Source organism: Spea bombifrons, chromosome 5 (genome assembly GCF_027358695.1).
Source record: "Spea bombifrons isolate aSpeBom1 chromosome 5, aSpeBom1.2.pri, whole genome shotgun sequence".
Taxonomy (NCBI): Eukaryota; Metazoa; Chordata; class Amphibia; order Anura; family Pelobatidae; genus Spea; species Spea bombifrons.
In genome coordinates, this window is record NC_071091.1 from 4,244,647 (window position 1) to 4,262,300 (window position 17,654).

The 17,654-nt window shown below is 42.5% G+C and overlaps 1 protein-coding gene across 1 annotated transcript in view; it reads left to right on the forward strand.

Moving 5' to 3' along the window:
• The first annotated feature begins 1,715 nt into the window (after positions 1-1,715).
• LOC128498026 (vasoactive intestinal polypeptide receptor-like) overlaps positions 1,716-17,654 on the forward strand; it is an 87,541-nt gene continuing 71,602 nt past the window's right edge. Inside the window, exon 1 of the mRNA XM_053468296.1 lies at positions 1,716-2,002. Within this exon, the coding sequence (XP_053324271.1) occupies positions 1,952-2,002 (51 nt within the window). The 5' untranslated portion in view covers positions 1,716-1,951. The remainder of the gene's footprint in view (positions 2,003-17,654) is intronic.

Here is a 17,654-nt window from a genome sequence, read left to right on the forward strand (position 1 = left end):
TGAAAAACCAAACTGCTCAAAGTCAGCTCTGCAAGGTGATTGGCTCAACTAAGGATTTGGATTGGGCTAAGCATGATGGGAGTCATTCTTTAGCAACAGAAGGATGTTAAACTCAACCTATGCCTAGCTGGTACTTTAAATTACAAAAAATAATAAAATTAAATAAAACAAATACTACGAATATTAATAATAATACTACTAATAATTAATCTACTACTAATTTTACTACTAATAATATTAATACTACCAATAATTCTACTACTTCCACTAATAATAATAATAATTCTACCACTAATACTAATATTGATACTACTATTACTACTGCTTATAATACTAATACTACTACTGCTAATAATTCTACTACTAATATTAATACTAATAATTCTACTACTACTTACCACTACTACTACTACTAATTAATACCAATACTACTAATAATTCTACAACTAATGCTACCAATATTAATACTAATACTACTACTAATAGTAATACTACTTCCACTAATACTAATTCTACCACTACTACTAATATTGATACTACTTCCACTAATGCTAATAATAATTCTACTACTACTAATTCTACCACTACTACTAATATTGATACTACTGCTAATAATACTATTAATACTACTACTGCTGCTAATACTGATAATACCTCTACTACTAATAATAATTCTACTTCTAATACTACTCAATCTGCTAATAATAATAGTAATACCAATAATAATAATCTTGGCGATTCGTCCACCTCTTAGTTTCCAGCAGCAAACTGCAGCCATCCAGCCACTGACAGCTAAAGTTCTGGTTTAACATATATGTTAACCACACCCATGAGTCTGCTGATTGGTTGGCATATTAAATCCCCAGGTCTCCTGATTGGCTGACTTTTCTCTCTCCTGAATTAACCTGCTCAGTGCCGCGGGGGACAGTTCCCCGATCCCTTCTGCCTCAAAGCAGCCATAAATCGCCTTCCGAGGAGGTTTTTTCAACCGTGACGCAATTCAAGGGAATTTGCAAAGAGTGAAATTATCTGGGTGACAGAATGTAAACAACAGCTTTTGGTGCATAAACAGCTCATCGGTACCGTATAGAAGAGATTTACCGGGGGTCTTAAGTCTGCCCTTTAGGATCTGCAAGGGTTAAAGGCATTAATGTCCCCGGTGGTCCTTCATGTACTATGTGGCTTCACAAGCAACTGATGAAGCTCTGGGTCCAGAGTAACTGGCTGAGCGTGATAGGAATTGTAGTCCCCGATGGCTAAAGCTGCCTTGCCTGTTACTGTAGAGGGAGTGAATCCCTCTGGTACAGAAAGGGTTAAAGCAAAGCAGTTTTTAGTGTGTGTGTAATGCCCAATGTGTCCCCGGGACATCTTCACCCAATTTAAATGCAAAGTGTAGGGACACTGTATTGGTTGCCATGGCGATTGCTCCATATCTGTCACTTTGCACCATAATTGCTCCTCGTGTGTTCCATTGCCCTGCAAATAAAGACTCACTTTTCCGGACAGAGTTCCTTTTTGTAGAAAGACACAACTCACATCACCCTGTGCCTCTGTAGCGACTGCTGCGAGTCGTGCGAGCTTCACACATTAAATAACCTACAAGCCCCGCCCGTCCCTTCTGTGATTGGCTGCTAGTCCCTCGGTAAGGATTGGCTGCTCTGCGTGTGTTAGACTTTCTTAATGAAAGCGCAGCGCGATGGGCAGATAGAGCGAGTGTGCGGCGGCTGCCCTGCGGACTCCTGACTCCTGCGCGGACTCGCGTTACCTCCACCTGTCACTTCCCCGGGGGCAGTAGATCGCTGCGTGCTGGAGGGTCCGGGTTGGGTGCACTGGATTTGCCCTGCTGTACCTACAGTGTGCACAGCGCTGCACCTTAAACTACTGCTGAATTGAAAGGAGGATCTGGAAGCAGATTGGGATCTAAAGAGAGCAGAAACTGCCTTATCCGGACATGGGATCTTTAAAACAATGCCTGTGGCTGCTGGCTACTGTCATCTGCCCTGTAAGTAGCCCTCTGCCCCGTACTCAGCATCCCAGGGAGGAATCAAAGGGTTAAACCCCACTGTCATGCCATGTGGCTCCTTTATCTGTCTCGTGGAATCTTAGATCTTATCCGTTCCTGCGGTTTTGTTACAGTATAATAAATGAAAACCACCATATGTGCCTCCATTAAGGAGTTAATGCAAATAGAATGCAGGGGCATCTCTGATTTAACCCTACCCTTGCCATATGCATATGTGTCTAGTAAACCCATACTGACTAGCCACTGATCCACTGAAAGGCATCACAACCTGCTGGAGACCCTATATTCTCAGGGACCTATATACATATATATACAGCACTGAAAGGGTTACAGGTCGAATGGAATCCAGGACCCTGGCAGTTTAAGGGTTAATTTAATGCCCCATTCGTGTGCATGGGGTGTGAGTTGCAGGGTGCCAAGTCTGTGACTCACTGGCATTCAATGTGTGTTTTTTAATTTTATTTTTTTACTGGTGCCCCCACCCCTTTCACCACTCTTCCCAGTACCCACCCCCTCTATTAAATGCCACCTAGCACTGGGGTAGGGCAAAGGAATCTCACCCAGGGTGATACAGCATCAGACTTCACATGGGGGGACTTATAAACAAGTCTGCCTGTCCCATTAGAGTGAACCCACTGGGGAGGAATAACTGTCAATTTTACTAGTTTTGGTCCTTTGAGCTGTGGTCTGTGACTGATATATATATTCACCTAGGTATCTGTGATCGAAAATGTTTCTAAATAGCCTGGAAATAAAGCCCCTGCCCCACTGGGAGCTGCCCTTGTTTATATGTCTGTATATTATTTATTTAGTGCTGATGTACACGGTGCTTTACAGTATAATAAAGGAGAGGTATAATAAATGCAGCCATGTAGTAAGCACATCATCAGTAAGCGGTCACAGAGAGATTATCATCAGGTATGAATATAAATGGAAAGGAGGTCCCTGTCCCCAAGAGCTTGCACTCTAAATAAATACGCTTGGTGTATTGTACTGTTCTTGATGTGGGAGCGGAGGTTTCCATGGCGAATCACGATTAAAATGCGTTTGGAAATAGAGAGGGGACCCCCCTGCTGCGGATTACACCCTCACTGGCACAGAAATGGTTAAACCTGGCTCTGCCACCTCTGTTATCTTTAACAGCCCCTTTGGCGTAGCTGAAGGTCTTCTAGATTGCAAGCTCTTTTGTTCCAAATTGTTACGTGATGCGCTGCTTGTTGTGTCCCGTTTACCTGCTGTACAGCGCTGCGGTATACGATGGCGCTATAAATAAGCCGGTTACGTCTGTTGCGGCTGGGAGTGATGAGAAGAGGCTTCCTTCCACCGTCTTATTTCTTTTTATTGAATCTCGTTGGTTATTCCTCCCCGTTGTGTACAATGAGGCTAAACAAACTGCGCTTACTGGAATGACTGGAAGTGTTAACCCCGCACATGCCAGACTAATTTTTTGTTGTTGCCCCGCTCTGTTATTTAATGGGTTAACACAGCTCTTTTTTTTGTTTTTTATCCCCACCCTATAATATTATTGTCCTGGGTGGCTGGCCGGGTATCTCTCGCCTCCAGCTGGGAGGATTTCCATTCTGCCCCAGTTAAAACCAGTTGACGCGTTTATCTGCCGGGCTCCTGCTGCCCAATAATGAGCGCTTATCGGTCGTGTGCCGAGTTACACAAAAAGATAGGCGCTGAGGAGTGCGCGGGGCGATAGCATCTCTTCTACGAAGGACTTTGTTTGTGCATTAGTTTGGGGGGGGTAATGACTAAGCTGAAGGGGCAAATAATCAGCGGCTTTACCTTATCGCCCTATTTGCCCCAATCGATATAGAAAATCCCTTTATGACATCACACACAAGATGTCATAAGCGTCACGCTATACGGCGTTCGTACACTCTATGTTAAAGCACACGTCGAGTCCTTCTGCCTGCCATGCCTCGTTTTTGCCCGTTAGACTGTAAGCTCCTGGGGTCAAGATCTCACCCATCACTATAAATAGTCATATATATATATATGTTTAACCCTTTGGGGAGTCGGTGGCAAAACATCGCCCCGTCTGAGGCGCACACAGGATTAACGTGTGAAATTGTGCATTAATGTCACCCTTTGTACTGCACTGCGGAATATGATGGCGCCATTTAAATAAATAAATGAGGAATATCACCTATAGTTTTGTTTTTAAGTGCTGCGTATACATACCTAAAAAATATTCCAGAAAATCTTAAGATTTATACAAAATAATACTTATATAATCATGAAAAAAATGTTTTCATTAAGGTTTTATGCTGCCAATTAAGTGTTAATTGGGGGAGGTCAGGCATATATATATATATATATATATATATATATATATATATATATATATATATATATATATATATATATATATATATATATATATATATATATATATATATATATATATATATATAACCATATCCCCTGGTAGTAAAAAAAAAAAACAACTTTTTTTAAAAAAAAATTTTATTTTGATGTCTGTGCTGTCATTAGATGGAATGTAAGGAAGTTTTACTTTACTGAGATGGGGGTAGATATGTGGAACAGCCTCCCAGCAGAAGTGGTAGAGGGTAATACAGTGAGGGTATTAAACATGCGTGGGATAGACATACGGCTCCTGAATCTAAGCCGAGACCAATGCCTGATTAAGGTTTGAGTCTTTTACAGCAGGAGAAAATAGTGAGACTTGGTCTTATTTACCAGATGTAGACACCTGTGTGAAGAGTCAGCTCTTTCTCCAAAGCGATGTTTATGAGGTCACCGGCGTAAACATGCCATTGTGCAATAAGGGCTGTGCTGCGCAGGCGGGGATGTCGACGCTTGCTGTTTTATGGCCCAGGATATATTTATAAAACACATTCACGCGGCGAACATACCGAGCGCGGCCGCCCGGCCCCCGACATCAAACCCGTCGTGTGTAATTATCTCCGGGGGGGGGGGGACTGAAAATAATAAACAGACATTAAAATCCCATTTAAACTCCGCATTACAAGTAAAATAAATCTAATATAAATAAATTCAGAGGACGGGGTTCCTCGTCTTCCCGGGGAATATCTTGTGTTTTTTGGCGTATCTGTAATAAAAACAAAAAAGAAAAAAAAGTGTGATAATCTCCAAGAGTCACGAGAGATCTGCAGAAAACATATTTCCTGGGTAATATATGCTGCACAAAGGGTTAATGTGCAGTTGTGACAGTTGGACCAAAAAAACCCACCATATTGTGTATTTTTTAAGTTATTCAGATTTGTATTTTTCAGCCCCAAAAATATATATAAGGTAGTTCATGCAAATTTAACTTTTATTTCCCTTGATCCCCCCCCCCCATATTGCACCGGAATCTTAATTCCTGTCAAAGCAGGAAGTTGCTACCGACTTCCTGTTCTCTCTCTCGCTCTCTGTTTTAGCGGACGCCGTGTGAGCATACCTGGATACCCGGAGCCCCCCTTTGCAGGATGCGGGCAGGAAGTCCCGCTGATGTTGGTGGGCGGTCCTGCTGATGTTGGTGGGCGGTCTTGCTGACATCACGGAATACTCCGCTGTATAAGGGGAGGAAAGCGTAGCGAGGGGGCATGTTGGAATGCTGCTCCGGAGACCCAGAGGTTTTTAGTGGCGACCCCGGAGCATTCGCAGGAATGCACACAAGCCTCTAGCACTAGAGCTTTTCCAGCCGTGCAGGTTCTATACAGCTGCCGTCGCGCATGGTGAGGCTGGCCCTTAAAGGGGACACTTTAACGCATGTGATAGCTGTGTGACCCCCTTAAATTATAGTGGTGCCCATTTTGCAGATGCATGGGGGGGTTCTGCAGGATGCCTCCATATGCATTTGCCCCTCTGCCCCACTCCCTAGCCAAATGAAGCCAATTGATTTCAGTGGAAATGCATTCCTGCCACTCGGTAGAAATAATCATCAGACTGCAGAGGGGGCTGCAGCTTCTACCACTCTTTTTTTTTTCTTCTCAATAATGATGACTCTGACGTCTGGCGATCGGGGCGCTGGGTCCGGCGGTCGCCGTGACGTTTTTACATGCGCTCATCCTCACTTTATAGCTGATTAAGCCTGGCCTGGGAAAGACGTAAGAAAAGGACGGTGTTTATGACGGCCCTGCTTTCGTCTGATAAAGACCGTCCGTGAGATAAGATAACATCTCTTAACGCAATCGCGCAGAGTGATAACGGAGTCGCTGCGTACAAATCATGACGTCTTCCTATTTTCTGGTGAGCAGTAAAAAAAAATGCAGGTGACCTCAAAGTGCGAACCAAAGCCTCAGAATTATTCACAGAAGAGGAATTCCCAATGAAAAAAATATTTCCTCCTTAAACATAACCCCCCCAGCGCTGTATACAGTAATATAACCCCCCAGCGCTGTATACAGTAATATAACCCCAGCACTGTATACAGTTATATAACCCCTCAGCGCTGTATACAGTAATATAACCCCCCAGCGCTGTATACAGTAATATACCCCCAGCGCTGTATACAGTAATATAACCCCCAGCGCTGTATACAGTAACATAACCCCCCAGCGCTGTATACAGTAATATAACCCCCCCAGCGCTGTATACAGTAATATAACCCCCAGCGCTGTATACAGTAATATAACCCCCCAGCGCTGTATACAGTAATATAACCCCCCAGCGCTGTATACAGTAATAAAACCCCCAGCGCTGTATACAGTAATATAACCCCCCAGCACTGTATACAGTAATATAACCCCCAGTGCTGTATACAGTAATATAACCCCCCAGTGCTGTATCCTGTAATATCACCCCCCGCACTGTATACAGTAATATAACCCCCAGTGCTGTATACAGTAATATAACCCCCCAGCGCTGTATACAGTAATATAACCCCCAGCGCTGTATACAGTAATATAACCCCCAGCGCTGTATACAGTAATATAACCCCCAGCGCTGTATACAGTAATATAACCCCCAGCGCTGTATACAGTAATATAACCCCCAGCGCTGTATACAGTAATATAACCCCCAGCGCTGTATACAGTAATATAACCCCCAGCGCTGTATACAGTAATACACCCCCCAGCGCTGTATATAGTAATATAACCCCCAGCGCTGTATACAGTTATGTTGGTTGGTGTTGGTAAAAACCTGGTTTTATCTCATTTTGTCCCAATAAACTCCCTTTATCTGCAGACCTGGAGCCGCCGTTGCTGGCAGTCATGTGATATTTTGGGTGACTTTCCCAGCTCAAACACCGCACTGAGCTGATGCTTTATGGCGATGCTAATGAAGTCTGTTCCTCCATAGACTTTCATTAGTCAGAGAGTCTGGCTGTTGATTGAGACTGAGACATTCTATTGTTCCCCACAGGCAGTATAATAAGGAGTTGGGGTGTTTAGTAGATCGGGGGTCAGATAACAGAGTGAGAATCATACAAACGGCTGATATGCAGCTGCCTGAAAACATTATATTATAGGGCAGGGGTGTCCAAGTTTTTTCTGCAGTGGGCCACTTCATCAGAATTGTATACGTGCGCGGGCTGCACTCATTTTTCACTGTGACAAAAAATATGGCCTTTAATAAAATATGCAGATTAAAATAAAGTAAAATGACACAAAACCTTTACTCTTCCTCTCACTGATTTCTGGGCCTAGAAAGTTTTGCGACTACAAATTCAGGATTCCCTAGATTTATTCTAGGGATGAACTAAAATGAAAATTCTGGACCAAAACATTCAGGGTTCACTTAGCCAAAACCGAAAATGACCCCCACCTTTAAAAATAATAATAAAAACTCACATTTTTAATAAAAGTAGGTAACACACAATTGGACAAAATTAGCAATATGACTTGGCAACCAGTAAATGCTGGTACCTAGGCATTATGGGACTGTGCTCGCTGTGATTGCTGTTAGCAATCACACTCCTATCATGCCAAGTCAGCCAGTACATGCTGGTACAGGGTGGCTGTAAGTGATGTGCAGACCCCATACTGTTGGTAGCATCACTACACAAGGGGGGCAGCTAGCTAGGTTTCAGCATGTACTGGCTGACTTGGCATGATAGGAGTGTGATTGCTAACAGTAGTCACAGTCCCATCATGCCTAGGTTCCAGCACTTACACATCCATCCAGTAAATACTGGAACCTAGGCATTATGGGACTGTGATTGCTGTTAGCAATCACACTCCTATCATGCCAAGTCAGCCAGTACATGCTGGTACAGGGTGGCTGGAAGTGCAGACCCCATACTGCTGGCAGCATCAATACACAATGGCCAGGTTTCAGCATGTACTGGCTGACTTGGCATGATAGGAGTGTGATTGCTAACAGCAATCACAGTCCCATCATGCCTAGGTTCCAGCACTTACACATCCATGCTATCACACACACACACTCATTTATTCATATAATCATTCATTCACAGATTCATTCCCTCAATCACACACACTCATTCAAACACCCTCCCCACCTCCTTACCTGCAAGGCAGCTCCTCGATGCCGCTTACAGACTTCAGCAGGGGGCGCGGCCTCCCTCTGCCTTCTCTGCTAAAGCACAGAGGAAGTAGGATGTCACGTGAACTCCGCTTCCTCTGTGTGCAGTCCAGAAGACCCTCCCACAAGTAAGTAGCAGGGCTTGAGGTGCGGCTCGTGTAAGATCGGTTGCCCTGACTGCCGATCTTACGCGGGCCGCACCTCGAGGTCTCGCGGGCCGCATTTGGCCCGCGGGCCGCATGTTGGACGCCCCTGTTATAGGGCAAAAACTACAACCGGTTATAAAAATGAAGAGCGCAATATTTGTGATAACTTATATTTAATCTGATACCAGTGACATTCTTTGAAGGACGTTTTACCAAATACCCCATAACCAACAATGACTTCCACCAGCCGTGTGCGGACGCTCTGCCTGCTTCTGCCCCAGGAGAGAGCCTCGGTGGTCGTGGCTGCAGGGAATACTAAGGACCCTTAGAGATTATTGAATCCCCTACTCCTTGGCATGCATGGGGATAACCAGCGACCAGGGGGGGTCCAACAAATTAAAGAATTTAATATTCTAGAACGAGCCACGGTCGAAGAATCAGAGAGGTCAACAGATGCTATTTATAAAAAAAAAAATTTTTTTTTTTGCATACCATGTTTGTGGCTTTGTGAAGGAGAGTGGGCTTCACCTTGAGACGTCCGCGGTATAGTGTCACCTCCTGAGCCTAGTTTGTCTGCTTAGGTCCTCCTGCGTAGCTGGCACTGTAGGAGTTAAGTCCATAAAGTATCACAAAGCTGGGAATGACCTCCAACCTTGGTGCATTTATATATATTTTATTTATATGTAATAAATATATAACCATTTAAAGGGCCGGATAGCTGCCGTATGCATTAGGATGAACACGATGGCTTCGGTGTCCCTTTTTAGTGAATTTACTCTTTTACTTGAAACGATGTGTTTGTTCCGCTTGTGTGTTTTGCGATTCCTTATCGTTCCAGCTGCTGGATTGGCCGCGCGTGGTTCCTCTGGTTATTTGGCAGTCCGAGACATAATGAATTACCAGAGTCAATTCTGAAAGCGACTAGGAAGTGATTAATTTCTGGCGATCTGTGATGCGAGGCTGCGTTCGGTCCGTGTTTTTAGTTTTAACTATATTTTTAGCCATCAAACCCCCCCCAAAACTAGAAGTTTGAAATTTAAACATTTTTGGAAAGAACATTCCAGACCGTAACGTCAAATCTAATTTTTTGTCGTACAAACCTATGGTCACCAAAACTATGGAGGCTCTAGGTATGGCAGCTCTTTGCTTGATATCCATGGGAGCAGCCATTGCTCAGACATTCGTTCTGAGATTCGGGGTCTTCTGTTTTCAGGACACCTATTGGATTCAACGTTGTACTGGGGTCCTCTTCCATTTTTGCCTCCTAGGTTAATACACGGTGTTCCATGCATGTGTTGAGAATGTGGACCTAACAATCTGGACACAAATTGAGGTTTTTTGGCACTGTTGTGGGATAGTCCTGTTGCCCACCTGTGTCTTGGGCTGGGAGAGATATGAAGCCGGGCCCGTTCTACATCCATATCAACCAACCTACCGAGAGCTCTTCTTTTCCTTGGCCGGTCCGACCTTCTGAAGACTCCCTCCATCCACTCCTGGCTTCAATATGGACATGAAGTCTGAGACCTCTTGGCTATTATTTCTCAGACGTTCCCTATTTTATACATCCGTGCCATTTCCTCATGGGCTCAAATCCCCATGTCCTTCTTTCCTCCCCCAATGTCCTTCTTTCCTCCCCCGATGACTTTCCTCCGCTGAAGCCCCTCTTTTCTAGGAGCTCAGAATGTTTGCTGGGTATGAGGGGATCGCAGGGTTCTACAGCCCTAAAAGCCCCGATAATGTGTATAGAAACAGCAGGAAACGGCCTTATAAATTAACTAACTTTTGATTACGTAAAACGTCCCCTTTCGGCCATTTCTAAGGTTGGCCGGAGTGGCTTGTGAAAGCTTCGCACCCTCTAGATTCCCCTACATTCTTTCTCCTTGGCAAGAAGACTTTGTAAAGGACAAACGGCAATTACGACGCCGTTACACTTTAACAAGCGTATTACTGGCGGTTAGGAATCTGTTTACGTGATCTCGCAGCGTTACAGACAGTCTGTTTTCATACATGGAGGATAAAGTCGGCGTGCTGTCAGACGAAATGCAAAACGCAAACAGCAACTTTCTATTTTTACATATACGCTGATTACAGTTTAACATAAATGAGCGATAAACTTACTACTGGCGGCAAACGCGAAGAAAAAGAAAAAAAAGACAATTAAAAGTGGGTGATGTGAAGGGCGTTTGGGAGGTCAGAAGGGTTTTATTGGCCCAAAGTGCGGCATTCAGCTGCGCGTCTCTTGTAAAGAAGACGAGGATACGGTTCCCAAGCTGCAAAGTCACTTAAAGGGGATGGTCACGTTCTAGATTACCTGTAATGTTCATTTGTACACTTTTATATACAGAATATTAGCCTTATTTATTTTATTATAATATTTTGTGTGTGTATGTATATAATATATTTATAGAAAATATTAGCCTTATTTATTTTTATTTTATTATAATATTTTGTGTGTGTATGTATATAATATATATATATATTAGTCTTATTTCTTTTTATTTCATTTATTATAAAATATATTTATATACACAAAATACTAGCCTTATTTCTTTTTTTATTTTATTTATTATAAATTTAAAAGTTATTTCCTGTTGTGGTGTAAGCATAAGTCGCCATCTTGCTGCCTTTTCACGGATTAAATCGTTGCCTGACCCCAAGATATTTGTGATAATAGCTTTACAGAGGGCCTGTGCGGCAGGAAACAATCTCTAGCGCTGGAGGCTCATGAGCTGTCCGCTAAAACAATGCGAGGAGAGAACAGGAAGTGGGTAGCAACTTCCTGCTTTGGCTGACGGGAGGGTTCTGATGCTGCCTGCACCGAGGGATCATGGGAAATCAATGATAATTTGCATGTCACGGCCTGGGTAGGTCAAATAAAATACAGGGACAGAGCCTCTCACTTGTTCTCACTCACTCTGTAAATACTTTATTATGGTTTCTTCCACATGGAAACAGGGAGAAGCTTTAGCCCTGCAGTTGCAGCTGCCCACCTCCTCCATAGTCAGACAATTATTGCCACTAAGACTAAAACGATCAGGTCAGGCCTAGAAACCCTTTCAATATCTTCTGATGTGCCCGACTTTTTACGCATGAATAAAAATAGTAGAGATTGCGTGTTATAAACAGCGAAATAGGGCTTTTTTTTTTTTTAATTCTAAACCTATTTAAAGAATATTAAAACAGGAACTAGAGATGCTTCCGGATATAGCACGGTAATGTGGTTGTGTAAAGTCGTATTTTGGTAATCTTTAAAAAAAAAAAAACAAAAAAAAAAAACAAAAAACTTTTAAATATTGCAAAAATAACCTGTTAAAAAAAAAAAAAAAATACATTATATATGAAATAATCATTTGGATAATCATTTTTTAAATATATTTAAGTAAAAACATAATTTATGGAAGCTGTCAAATTAGCTGGAAAGAGCCGGACTCTCCCTAATGCATCGGGTGGTCTTTGTCTATCAGTTCTAGTTTTGTCAGACTTGAATGTACGCACTGTAAGGCGTGCTGGGGGAACTATTGGCGCAATATAAATGATAATAAAAATATAATAGAAAAATAATAAAGAAGAAAAATATAATAATAAAAATAAAATAGAAAAATTTATAATAATAAAAATATAATAATACAATTTCCCTCAATTTTCATTTTAGGAAAGTACAGCGAAGGATGGGATAAGCGTTTCCATTCTGATCACATGCAGGGCACTGACAGGCCTTCCTTGAATATATTGATAAATCTCTCTGTTGTATAAATATGCCGGGGAACGTCTGGTTAATGTTTAATATAACAACCGCCTATGGTGTATCCCGTCTCTAAGCTACGGCGGTTAACTAAAAAAAAAAAAAGTGAAAGTGAAGATGTAGCGTCTTCCGATTGCAACAATTTTCTTGAGTGTCCTGAGCAGCGATTGTCCTTAACTGCGCTTTGTTAGCAGAGGTTTAATATGTATGTTTAAAACCGCCGGGGAAAATCACGTAGCGTATAATAGATAGCGGCAGAAAGGACAATAATGAGTGAGTGTTCTGCACATACCGCAGAGAAGAAAAAAGAAAATGCTCTGTAGCCTTTTATGCGATTAACATCAAATGACTTCAAATGAATAGTATACAATAACCCCCCTGCGCTGTATACAGTAATATAACCCCCAGCGCTGTATACAGTAATATAACCCCCCAGCGCTGTATACAGTAATATAACCCCCAGCGCTGTATACAGTAATAACCCCCCAGCACTGTATACAGTAATATACCCTCCAGCGCTGTATACAGTAATAGCCCCCAGCGCTGTATACAGTAATAACCCCCAGCGCTGTATACAGTAATAACCCCCAGCGCTGTATACAGTAATATACCCCCCCGGCGCTGTATACAGTAATATACCCCTCCGGCGCTGTATACAGTAATATACCCCTCCGGCGCTGTATACAGGGTGTGTCCAGAAATGTCATTCGTTAAGATAGATAAAATCTGTTTTTTTATCTAACGACCTTATCTAATTTTGTTCCAATAAACTCCTTTTTATCTGCAGATCTGGAGCCGCCGTTGCTGTCAGTCATGTGATATTTGGGGTGACTTTCCCGGCTCAAACACCACACTGAGCTGATGCTTTATGGCGATGCTAATGAAGTCCGTTCCTCCATAGACTTTCATTAGTCAAAGAGTCCGACTGGGTGGTTAAGACTGAGCCATTCTATTGTCCCCCACAGGCAGTATAAAGAACCTGGGTATTTGTCTAGTAGATCGGGGCTCAGATAACAGAGCGAGAATCATACAAATGGCTGATATGCAGCTGCCTGAAAACTTTATATTATGGGGCAAAACTACAAACGGGGTAAAAAGAAAATTAAAGCATTTTTTAAAAAGTATATTTAGTCTGATACTAGTAATAATAAAAATATTAATAATAATAATAAAAGAAAATTGGGGGTGATCCCTATTAAGGAGAACGTGCATGCGCCGTGCAGGAACTCATGCAGGGTAATTCGTTTCTTGGAAAGTTTTGGTGCAGTCAGATCGGGGCGGTTTATTTCTCTTATAATTTTTTCCGGTATGATAACGTTAATCTTTATACTAAATAAATATTATACTATAAATGCAAATTACGATATCGGGACACTTAGCATGTTTATTACACATCAGAGCAGCAAATACATTTCATCGTTTCACTCTTATCAGATATAATAATATAATAAAAGGACTTAATCATCTGTAATTATTGTGACATGCACCTCGGAGCAAACTCTGAACACGGAGGAAGTTCTTGGTTAATTTGATCCTTTAGCCCCTTAGGTTATGTTTCACTTAAGAAGTAAGAATGGTGGATAAGTGGAACGGCCCTCCAGTGGTAGAGGGTAATACAGTGAGGGAATGTAAACATGAATGGGATAGACGTTTGGCTCCTGAATCCTGAAGACGAGACCAACGACTGATTAAGGCTTGAGTCTTTAAGGCAAGAGAAACTGGTGACTAGATGGGGGCTGAATGGGGGCCGATCTGCTGGCAACTTCTAGGTTTCTTTAGAGCCTTTTAATAAAAAAAAAAAGGGTAGTAGTGCAAATGGGGGGGGGGGGGGAACCTCCAAGGTATTTTGACACTGCCACTATCATTCATAAGTTTCGGGTCATGCAGCTGTTTTCATGGAAAACAAGGACATTTCGGGCTGCAACATAATTACAGAAGGGTTTTAAACTTAAACTTAGGTCAGCGAAAGCAACGTGCCATTGGAACACAGGAGTGATGGGAGTGATAAAGGGCCATTGGAACACAGGAGTGATGGGAGTGATAAAGGGCCATTGGAACACAGGAGTGATGGGAGTGATAAAGGGCCATTGGAACGCAGGAGTGATAAAGGGCCATTGGAACGCAGGAGTGATGGGAGTGATAAAGGACCATTGGAACGCAGGAGTGATGGGAGTGATAAAGGGCCATTGGAACGCAGGAGTGATGGGAGTGATAAAGGGCCATCGGAACGCAGGAGTGATGGGAGTGATAAAGGGCCATTGGAACACAGGAGTGATGGGAGTGATAAAGGGCCATTGGAACGCAGGAGTGATAAAGGGCCATTGGAACGCAGGAGTGATGGGAGTGATAAAGGGCCATTGGAACGCAGGAGTGATGGGAGTGATAAAGGGCCATTGGAACGCAGGAGTGATGGGAGTGATAAAGGGCCATCGGAACGCAGGAGTGATAACGGCATGAAATGTTTTTTGGGGTTTTTTTGTTTGTTGACTAAAGGTTGACGTTTCAGGTCTCTATAAATAAGAATAGGTCGTGTTTTGCTCCTCTCTCTGTCTCAGCTGAAACCAGGAAATGTAAACAGGAAGCATACTTAAGTATACTTCCTGTACATGCCTAGTAATGGCAGGCAATCGGATGCGTGCTACTTGAACATCAGTTTTCAGCTACGATATATAGAAATGGCTGGTGCCATTCCAGGTGTGTTACAGCGCATGCGCAATCAATTATATGACCCCTGCTTTCAGGAGAGACAACCAGGGGACGGAGAGAAAAATGAGACTGGAAGAACTTATAAAACATTACATTAATAATGGACTGCATGCGAAAAGAGGGCTGTATGACCCAGACAGTAACAAAATAAAGGGTCTTTATCTCTTAAATTATAGTAGCAATAACTGTCAGTTAAGGTAATTATTCATAAACTGACGGGAATTTTATTTTTTACAATAATTTTTCTGCAAGAGAGACGCTATTTCTGTAACGTTCTGCGCAGAAGCGATAATCCTGTTTCATTGTAACCCACCTACGCACGTGATAATTTTAAACCAAATCATACCTTTTTATATCTCCAACGGGAACATCTTCCCAAAGTAATAAACGCTTAAAAGCCCGGATTTTTTTTTTTTTTTTTAAGGATAAAACGACTTCGCAACTTCAGAAGAAAATTGTAATTTTGCTAAAAGATTAGTCTTAAAACTATGGGTACAAAAAAAAACCCTGAAGGCTGTTACTGATCTAATAATAAAAGGCATACATTATTCAGGTAGAGCAGCTGCTGGTGTCCTGAGTCCTGCACCAGTGTTTATATTGAAACCATCGAATTTTCCAGTAGAGCAGATCCATTCGGCCCGTAAAGCTTAATCGGTCGTTGGCCTCGTCTTAGATTCAGGAGCCGTATGTCTATCCCATGCGTGTTTAAATCCCCTCACTGTATTACCCTCTACCACTTCTGCTGGGAGGCTGTTCTACATATCCACCACCCTCTCAGTAAAGTAAAACTTCCTTTCCATTCCATCTCAGCCTCTGTCTCCTATCCTCTCTCTCTTCTTCTTCCACGCAGGACTTGTTGAGATCCCTTAGTTTTGCAAGAATTATTTTTTCTTAAATAAATAGTTTTGATAAATACAATAAACCGACTCGTGTTCCGTTCCCTAATCGATGTAATAAAACCTGTAACAGGCGTGATAATAAACAACCTGTTTGTCTCCGTGGGTTTTCTGACCCGTATGGCTCGCTGCCTTGGTTTTATTTCCAGGATGTAGATTACGATTGTGTGCTCACAAAACAACATCTTCCAATATGTTTGTGTTTCCGGAAGCAGCTGCAATTAGAGGCTTTATACGCATGGTTTCCATTAAAAAAAAAAGCACAAAATTTTTTTTTTCTATGATCGGCTGTTAAAAGGTTAATATCGGGAGATATCGTTGGGAAGAAATTACTGTGAGGTATTGGATGTTTCAAAAGAGGAATTTTGGTGCAAAGATGTAAAAGTGGCCTTTTTTTACCGTAATAAATAATGGTATGGTCCAGTCGGCAGAGACAATGCTGGTTTGGTTACAATGGGGGTTCTCCTTTTAGAATTTTGCACCGAAATCCCACTGTAAATAACCCCCATCCGTGGGGCAAATCTAGATCGTACCCCAGCATAGTCATTCATCGTACATCATCTGTGGTTCGAGAAGCACAGCGAATCCGTCGGTCTGAGGTTGAAGAGGCCGATAATAGGGTTAAGTGAGCTCTTTGTGGTTATGAATACCAGTTGTAGCTCCGCGGTAATTAACGATAACGAGCTTCAAGAGGGTTCCTTGGATTGCGAGATCAGGAACGTTCTACTCTGCTTTCTAAGAACAAACCTTTTGTAGGTTAAGAGTTCAGTTGTCTGAGCGCGCAAACTGCTTGTGATCAGACTAAGCGGGCCTATCAGAGCGAAGTCTGTCTAAAGTATGAATAACGAATGCCATAGAATATACATATTATATAAAACGGGGGGCGGCAGAGATCGTTCTATCAGACGTAAGAACGTCTAAAATGGCAGAAGTCCACTCGTTGGTGGAAACCCTTCTCTTACTCTTAGAGAAAAACCACCTGAATTATATAGATTACCGGAACCCACGCAATGGGGTTATAGGTTACAATAGGCGATATACTGTACGTATTAGAATGCTACTTTATGTATATCCATCTTAACCGGCTGTTCTCGGGATCCGTGTGATCATTCTTCTCCCTCTTATTAAGTTGCTGATTGTTGTGGATTGGTCCAGGCAGCCTTTGGGAAGGAGAAGGGACAGAAAATTAATAAACTTTGCTAGTTTTGCCGCGTACGGCTCCTGAATCTAAGACAAGACCGACGGCTGATTAAGGTTTGAGTCTTTACAGCAGGAGAAAAGGGCAGACTAGACGGGGGCCGGATGGGGCCGATCTACTGGAAAATTCTACGTTTCTCTTAACACAGTTTATTTTTGAGGAATAAAATAGATTATTGATCAGCCTTTTGCTACTTCAGCGGGTAAGTAATCTGGTGTCTCCGTGTAACGTGCTGTTTCTCCGGGGCTCTTGGTTAATATTATGAATCTCCGGGCCGGTGAGTGACATTTGGTCTACCCATTCCCAACCCTGGCTAATAATTGCCTGTTAAGGTCTGACGGTGGCTAATCCTGCCCCATGGGTAAGTAGCCCTGTCCCCTAATCGCGCACACCCAGGAGGCTTGTGGTAACAAGCCCTGGACGTTTTACTGACGGGAACCATATATCATATGTTTATAATCCTTATTTCTTGTTTTTTTTT